This window comes from Antedon bifida, chromosome 8, assembly GCF_963402885.1.
Source record: "Antedon bifida chromosome 8, ecAntBifi1.1, whole genome shotgun sequence".
In the NCBI taxonomy this organism is placed as follows: Eukaryota; Metazoa; Echinodermata; class Crinoidea; order Comatulida; family Antedonidae; genus Antedon; species Antedon bifida.
The window spans coordinates 1,657,434-1,666,272 of NC_136233.1; the positions used below are offsets into that span (position 1 = coordinate 1,657,434).

General features: G+C 34.3%; 1 protein-coding gene across 2 annotated transcripts; it reads right to left on the reverse strand.

Annotated features, from left to right (window-relative positions):
* Window positions 1-461: 461 nt before the first annotated feature.
* On the reverse strand, window positions 462-8,552 carry LOC144850771 (ribosome quality control complex subunit TCF25-like). Of its 2 annotated transcripts, none has more exons than XM_078708199.1 (15): window positions 8,473-8,552; window positions 7,912-8,061; window positions 7,459-7,641; window positions 6,944-7,146; window positions 6,506-6,588; window positions 6,192-6,225; window positions 5,751-5,847; window positions 5,324-5,423; window positions 4,800-4,986; window positions 4,310-4,415; window positions 3,809-3,937; window positions 2,945-3,033; window positions 2,669-2,827; window positions 2,249-2,498; window positions 462-1,689 (listed from the first exon to the last, which is right to left on the reverse strand). In XM_078708199.1, exons 2-15 carry the CDS (start codon window positions 8,053-8,055, stop codon window positions 1,507-1,509), a joined length of 1,947 nt encoding a protein of 648 aa, XP_078564325.1. In that variant the 5' UTR covers window positions 8,056-8,061; window positions 8,473-8,552; the 3' UTR covers window positions 462-1,506. The 2 variants fall into 2 exon arrangements, with proteins under 2 accessions (XP_078564325.1, XP_078564324.1); XM_078708198.1 differs by having other exon boundaries at window positions 8,414-8,510.
* Between the last annotated feature and the right edge of the window lie 287 nt (window positions 8,553-8,839).

Consider the following 8,839-nt stretch of genomic DNA (forward strand, 5'->3'; position numbering starts at 1 on the left):
TGTTTATTATGCTATAGTAACCATTTATTTCAAAAAATAAAAGGGTCGAAAAATGGCCATTTTTCGAAAATTTTCCTTACTATAGTACAGGGATTTTTTCAAAAAATGACAAATTTTTAACCTTATAAGAAATTAATAAACTTATTCGTCGTCATAAAGAACAAACGCAAACCATACAAAATGGCCAAAATCGGCACTTTTTAAAATATTATTATTATGCAATAATATTGCTATATATGCGCATATATTGCTTTATTATCATCTTATAGACGTATAGTGACCATTTAAGTCCAAAAATAAAAAGGTCGAAATTTGGCCAATTTTCGAAAAATGGCCAAAATCGGCACTTTTTAAAATACTATTATTATGCAATAATATTGCTATATATGCGCATATATTGCTTTATTATCATCTTATAGACCTATATTAACCATTTAAGTCAAAAAATAAAAAGGGCGAAATTTCCAAATACCGACTGTTTAAAATAGGCATCGAGGTAGCATGCACAGACCACATTAATCACTGTCTATACTCTATTTAAAAATGCTAGATACACCTCTGTAGATACAATCACAATTTAGTGATTGAAATCATAATAATGTAACATCTTCAAATAATGTTCTTTTGAATAAGTTAGTCAAAACTATTTTATTAACATATTATAAAGGGTAAAATATTTCTGCTTCACTATTTCTGTCCAAAAACCTGTCCAAACCTGTACAGCATTGTAGGGGATCACCTACTATACAGCATTGTAAGGGATCATCTACTATACAGCATTGTAGGGGATCACCTACTATACAGCATTGTAGAGGATCCCCTACCATACAGCATTGTAGAGGATCCCCTACTATACAGCATTGTAGGGGAGCCTCTACTATACAGCATTGTAGAGGATCCCCTACTATACAGCATTGTAGGGGAGCCTCTACTATACAGCATTGTAGAGGATCCCCTACTATACAGCATTGTAGGGGATCACCTACTATACAGCATTGTAGGGGATCATCTACTATACAGCATTGTAAGGGATCATCTACTATACAGCATTGTAAGGGATCATCTACTATACAGCATTGTAGGGGATCACCTACTATACAGCATTGTAAGGGATCATCTACTATACAGCATTGTAAGGGATCATCTAGTATACAGCATTGTAGAGGATCCCCTACTATACAGCATTGTAAGGGTTCATTTACTATACAGCATTTTAAGGGTTCATTTACTATACAGCATTGTAAGGGATCACCTACTATACAGCATTATAGCGGATCCGCTACTATACAGCATTGTAAGGGATCATCTACTATACAGCATTGTAAGGGATCATTTACTATACAGCATTGTAAGGGATCATTTACTATACAGCATTGTAGGGGATCCCCTACTATACTGCTCCAGTAGTGATTACTGGATAATATGGTTTTCATACAGGTTACAAAGTAATTATCACCTTGTTAACACAAATTCTCATTTGCCGACTGTTCCATCATATTTAAATCGTTAATCCACTTCTTCTAGCTCTTCATTGTCATCTTCTGGTTGTAAGCTCTGAACGTTTGCTAGCAAATCTCTCATTGAGTTCATGAGGGCATCAATGCCTTCCCGAATGTTTGCATGTTCTGGCATATATCCACCCTCGGCACCTCTCCCTTGACCTCTTACGTTGTTGTTATCAGCAACAGCCTGAGTGGACAGAAGGTAAAAATATATTTATTCTGATCCTCAAGCTTAACTGGAAACTGAGGAAATTTGGATTAGGCCCTCAACGGACCCACAGCAGCCAGAAGTGCAGCGCCTATCAGAGCAGTACATTGGGAGACGATCCCCTACTCTTTGCGAATAGTGTAACAAGTTCTTTGATGTGCACTATATGTACACAGGACCAATGTCTTTACATCCCATCCAAAGGACGAGGCAATTAGAGTAAAGCATCTTGCCTAAGATCTAGTAAAACTAAGAAATGGTTCATACATTGTAGCATTTAACAATCTTTACATTTAAGATACAAGTTTGTTTGTAATATTTATTGCTATGTCATAAAACAAACAGATTTATTTATATCTTAAAATTACAATAACATATGACATAGCAGAGAATAACTCTTTAAGCTGCTGGAACAGTCATTTGGAAATTGGTTTTTTTTGGCTTTGTATTTGTTCTTTTCTCCTGATGAAATAAATTAAATAAAAAAGATTGCATACTATTTCACTACAGTACAAATGTTAAATTTCAAAAGGCTTACATCTGGATTGTAGCTTGGCAGAAGAGATTGGAAAAAAGAGGCTAGAGCACCGGACTGGTCATGTTGTACTCGAGACTGCCTTGCTGGCCTGGTGTAACTAACAATAGAGTCTAGAGGTGGAAGAGGATCATATGACAGTATTGGTGTGTTTGACAGTTCCACAGGTAACCCAATAAGAGCCTCCTTTATCTCGGACATTATCAAATGTCGATAGATGTTTCTTGGTGCTTTTTGGTAACGAGATAATCGCCTGCAAAAAATAAAAAAATAACAGAATAATTGAACTGTTTTTTCGTTGCCCTTAATAGCCCAAACTAACATTACAAAACTGAAAATGATTTTCTAGCCCTGAGAACCCTAACTACTATAAGCTGTGCTAAACACATACATTAATCTAATTATAACAAAAATTCAAATTACTTTTTCCTGAAATTTTGTACCAATGGGTCTTTATTATCGACACGCTTGAGTACTTCTTGAACATTCCGCTCAAGCCATCCCATCACCTCTGGCACCTTCCACGACGAGAAGTTACGAGCGATAAAGAGCGACACCAACTGCGTCAATGCGACAGGCTGGCTGCAATCAAATTACGTAAAAAGAATTGTATTGTAGTTCTGTAGTTACATATTTTCATACTTTAAATGTATGCGGTGCCTATAGTATATGCTACATGAAAAACAAAACATACTGTACCTGGTATGGCTTGAGGCGGAGAAAAACGGATGACTAGCGACTAATGGGTCAGGCTGTATTGAACATTTATCCAACAAACCTATTAAAACCTAAAATAAAAGCAAAACATATTATTAGAGTACTTAATCTATATATAAATTTACGTAAGGGCAAAATTCGGTAAATCGCGCGTTATTTCTAGAATGTTTACTCGATGGTATATAAAGTTGGTTCGTACTTTCGATACTGATTTTAACCACCTGATGTAACCCTGTTTACTAATTAAATTGAGTTCGATAATTAGTTATTGACGATTAAAACGAATTTAGGTTCAACGATTTGCCCCAAATAGGGGTGTTTTCCGATCGTGATGTACACTGTCTAATGCATGTCCATCTTGAAAAATACCCGCATACAATAATACGAGGATGCTTCGCATTTTTCTATCTCCTCCTACGATAATTGTTTTTAATGGCTGAAAACCGGTTGAACAGCGCGAGTACAGCATCATAATGTTGAAGACAGGCCGATTTTCTTTAAAAAATACTATGTATATGTATCATTTTTAACAAGTGATTATGGTAGCATTAAAGCTTGGTTCCCACTACAACGTAACCAAGCACGTAAACACAACACAAGCGAGTTAACCAATGACAAGCGACAGTTTGAATTATCCATTGTTTGTGATTGGTCAACTCACTTACGTTGCGTTACATCCTTGTGTGGCGTCTCTAGTGGGAACCAAGCATAACTAACATGTTTGCCTTCTAATCCCATGGTCCAATCCTAACCTAGTGTTAAGTTAAAGTTTATCCAGTCTGTAATTGGGTTTCTTGATGTTGAATGTGTATGAAATAAAAAAATAAAATAATAAAATATCCTTACAGATGGGAACATTATCAAAGCTTCTTGTAACATTGAATCAGCTTTCTTTCCTCCATCCTCGTTGCTATGGAAATGTGCTAAGGCAGTTGAAAAAGCAAAATTTGGTAACTGTGAAAGATTCTTGTGAGACTGGAAAAAAACAAATCGTAGATGTTATTATAATTATTAATTTCAGTATACAGTCGTCAAAATTTAAAAGTATGAGGAAACACCAAAACATAACTGATACAAAATTACTGAGATTAAAATTTGACCATTGAGCTCTGTCTACACTATCAACATTTATGTGACAACAAAATGTGATATATGGACATGATGATGTCATATCACTACCATATCTGGGTATATCACTACCACATTTGGGAATATCACACTTTTTTTGTCAAACTAGTTTGATAGTGTAGACAGAGCTTAAGAATGACTAATTCTTTCAGGATAAAGTATTGTATTGTATGATTTATATATCATTAAACTACAAAAAGCTTACTTGAAAACACTTACTTCCCATTCATTAAATAGCCGAATCAAATACTCGTACTGCTCTGAACGAATTGCATAAAAGTCCATCATTAGTAAAATACAAATTGGATCTCCATTTGGATCAAGCCTATTAAAAAAAATTTTTCAATGTTTACACTTTTTTAAAATATTGTATATCCTTAAATATAATCGCACCCCCAATAGAACACGGAATTGGGCCAACTTTGGAGGGTGGGACTATACCCGGGGAACCCTGGGTCATGAATAAAATGATTGGTAAGCATTTTTTTTGTAAAAACTCATCTGAACTGGCTAGAGAGAGGTCCACATCCAGATCAAGTAAATACTGGGATTATACGAAGAGATATTCCTGTTTGTGAAATCAGACATAAAGTAGGGGGTGGGATTAGACCCGAGGATTTACCTGTACGGTATTAGCTTTCTTAAAAGGTAGATTAGCAATAAAAAGGCTTTATGGGGGCGCTCTTAAAGAAACACCATTGTGACCTACCCAAGAAGAAGTTTACATAACTCCAATGCGGTTCTATAACAACCTTTATTTCCGATGTATACCAGGTGACGGAACAGAGCTAAGAACAGCGCCCTGTTCTCAGGGTGCCTGTAATCAAGTCGACACGTGCCTTGTGCCAAGTTGAACAAAGTGTGTAAGCTACCCTCCATACAGTACAATGCTTTCTCTGTAAATGCAATATTAACTAAGGTTAGAACTGCTTTGAATGCCAATGTATACTGGTTTTATTTGAAAGGATTTACTTGTTTTATTTCACTCTAGGACACATTGCTACAGATAGAATAACACTAGCTAATTAAAAAGAATATTATTGTTAATAATCAAAAGGCAAATTACTGAAAATAGCTGTGGGTATCAGTGGCTAGTTCACAATGGAGAATAAAATAAGAAAAAAGTAAAACAGTCAGAAAAGAGCGGCAAGCATTTGGATAATGCTCATCCTACGCATTTATTTTATTATTTATAAATTTATTATACTGCAATTAATAATTAATATGGCTTACCAATGAGTTCAGTTGCCATTTGTAAATCTTCTGACATTTTGCAGACTTCACTGAGTTGTAGTAAACTGTTTATGTGATATGGGTGCATATTCACCAAAGACTAATGAAAAAAAGATGAGAATAAGGTGATACAAAAACACACACAAAAAATATAGAATAAGGGATTTTCTAGTTTTTATATTTAAAATAGGGAGTTTTCAATTAACTATGTCATGTTAATTCATTTTATGCATGTGAAGAAGTTTTGTTAGTTTTTGGGTCCAGGCGACAACACATCAAGTGACTTGACCTAGCCTTTTATAAAATGTCACTGAAGTCCAATGGGGTGGTAACTTTAATGAAACCCATTAGAAAAGCACTACTTCTCAACTTCTATGATGTCAATTCTCAGATTAAATGGATAAATATTTAAAACAATAATACTCACTATTAAATTAGAAGGATTATAAGACTCTACTGCATCAAGGAATTGAAATTCTACTTTCTGATATTCCTTAGAATGTTCAAAATTAAAATATTGGTATCTGGAAAGGAAAATGGAAAAAGTGAATAATTAAAATATTGGTATTTGGAGAAATAGAGAAAGTGAACAATTACATGTAACTAGTACTAGTAATGAGTTTCAGGTTTGGTAGCTATATTACGACCAAGACGGTGGTTTTTTCCAGTACAATTCCGGTCATTTTAATACCCCCCATACATATTGGTGCATGGAGTGGTAACAAATTGGTATTAAACACAAACAAACTCTCTTATAATAATAGATTGTACTGTATTCAATATTATACTGAATGTACACAGATGAAGTAGTTGAGAATTTCTATTCTTATTTTTAGTTTTGATAAAACTTAATGATTTTAAAACTTACCCATTTTTACTGCTACCTAGCGTCATAGATAAACCTATAAAACAACAATTATTTGAATGTTAATTTATACACTAGAATTCTATTAAGGGGACACCTTCAGGACCAAACAAAATGTACCCTTGATAGGGGTTGGCTGTAGTGTTAAAACATACATTCCTCTCACTTGTTTTGAGGAAAATGTCCACTTATAGTGGTGTACCAAAGAAGGGGTCCTACTGTATATCAAACCAAATGACCAATGTCTAACCAATGAATCTATACACTAAACTGAACAATATGGATGGAAAAATAAATCAATAAAATGTGATGCTTACCTGTTTTTGAGATAGGAGGCCAGTTGGGTCTTGGCGACACTAACCAACCGGATTTCTGAATATTTTTTCTTCGTTCTTTCCGTCTAAAAATAAATAAAAGTAAAAATGTCAATTCCGAGCCAACAGCGTTAAATTCAATCATTTCTAAACGAGGAGGAAATTTGTGAAACAGTCGGGACTCTAGGGCCTAAGATGTAGGAATTAAAACTCCACTCACAAAGACTTGTAATAAGACTTTGTTTATGTAGAGCATCTTGTGTATGTTTGTCTTGAACGGGATTGCCACCTTTAAGAAGGATAGTGAATGAATTCACTTATGGTTATCCTTGGCAATTTGCCTAAATATATAAAAACAAAATAATAATAATTTCCCTGCACACAAGAGATCAGATGCAAATTCTTGTAACGTAAATTTTAAAATTTTTTTTAGCAACCAACCTGTGTTCTGATCTCACAACCTGCGATCCAAATATCCTCCGCATTTCGTTATCGGGATTAAGGTGTTTGTGCTCGATGCTTAGTAACGAGCGAGTTCCCATAGAAACCGGTACTTCTTCTGTATTCATTATCCCATTGGTTACTGGAAGTGGACCAAGTATTTTGTTTACTTCTCGTATACTGGCATCTATTTCATCTTCAGGCTAAAGAACAAATAAATAATCTTAAATAATTATGGATTTAAGAACAATATTTGGATGTAAAAAAAGGGCGAGACTCTATAGACAAGTAAAAACGTTCTATTGAACGACATGTGACCCACAATCGTCCAATCAAATGACAGGAATTTTTTTATGTTGCATAGCATATTCTTATTATTGTCAGGGGAAACCGTTGTTATCAAAGTGTTTACTTTAATAGGTATGTCCTAAAAATAGTTTCTGTCGAATTGTATTCTATACTGGTAGCAGTATATAAATAATTTAGTAGGAGTAAAATTTGGAAATATTTTTTACATTCTCATCCACATTATTTTCTTCATCTTTTTGTTCTTTCTTCTCATTAGCTTTTTTCTTTTTTTTCTTTTTCCTTTTTTTCTTCACAGCACCAGTTGATTTTGGTTCTGTGTTCTCTTTTTTATCTTCTTTCTCCTCTTCTTCTTCTATATCATCATCTACAATGCCTTCATCATCTCCTAACTAGAAAAATTAAATAAATAATTTATGTCCATTGGGCAAATATGTAGAAAAGTACAAGATGTGTTGGAACATCTATACACTGTTAAGATACTTGCTTTTTAGGATGAAGGTTAGGTAAAAAAAAAATTAAATTTTCACTATTCAACTACAGACAGTACAACCATAAGTGATACATTAAGTAATATACTAACAAAATAAAAACATGTATAACATTTATACATTCCAATTGGTCTAAAATTATTACATGGATAGATGATTCCAAATACCTACAAGTTCAAATAAATTAGCCTTGGTTTTGATGGGTTGTGCCGGACCATCGTCTTCTGAAATGTCCGATTCTTTATCATCCTCAACAGGGGCAAGCAATGCCAAGTCGGAATCACCATGCAGTTTTCTAACAGCTCTTGAGGACATATTGGTCTATATTATGCAAGAAACATATGTTTATTTATTAATTTTTATTATTATAATAATATTAAGGCCGGAATACACACACGGCTAGTAGTAGTAGTAGGCTAGTGTAGACATTCAATTAACTATATAAGGCCTAGTATTAGTAGTCCTATCCGCCCTCTCTAGTAGTAGGCTAGGCCTGGAAAGTAGGCCCCCTCCTCCTAGGTCCTAGGCTCTAGCTAGGCCTAGTTTAGTTAGTTAGCTAGCTATTACTGTAGGCCTAGCCTCGGATGAGCTGAATGATTGATAAGGCTAAGCTAGGCCAGCTCTAGCCATAGTTAGGTAAAAAGAAAATATGTTATCATTATAAACAACTTACATAAAGTAATTAAAGCTTTAGTTTAGTTTATTTCATCGTAGGCCTAGGCCTAGCCTTACCAAAATAGTTGTTTCCCCGCGGACGTACGTCGGTGACTTTCACATCGTCATTCAATTTGTAGTGCGCCACCAACGTCCAGATTAGCCCTTTAAATTTAATGTTTATATTTCATTACAAATTTCCAATTCAATGCTATGTATTTTCATAAAGGTCTGTCCTGTTGTATACGATTTAATAGAATTAATATACAATAAATGTAGATTAAATCTTGTACTCGTACTTGATATGTTTCGTATATGATTTCTTTTTATAGAAACAACATTTTATTAACAGGTACTTTTTCCAGAATGTGAACTGGACAATATGGATCTGAATCAGTAAATATACAACAAATAATGTTCATTGTTTTCTTCTTCTATTCTGCAA

Bases quoted from the DNA above. Each gene is read 5' to 3' on its own strand.
- LOC144850771 (XM_078708199.1), bottom strand. From the start codon at position 8,055: ATGTCCTCAAGAGCTGTTAGAAAACTGCATGGTGATTCCGACTTGGCA. The intron at 7,642-7,911 runs GTAGGTATTTGG...TAATTTTTCTAG, and splicing joins AGGCTAATTTATTTGAACTT to TTAGGAGATGATGAAGGCAT. The intron at 3,034-3,808 runs GTAAGGATATTT...CTTTTATTTTAG, and splicing joins CTTTGATAATGTTCCCATCT to GTTTTAATAGGTTTGTTGGA.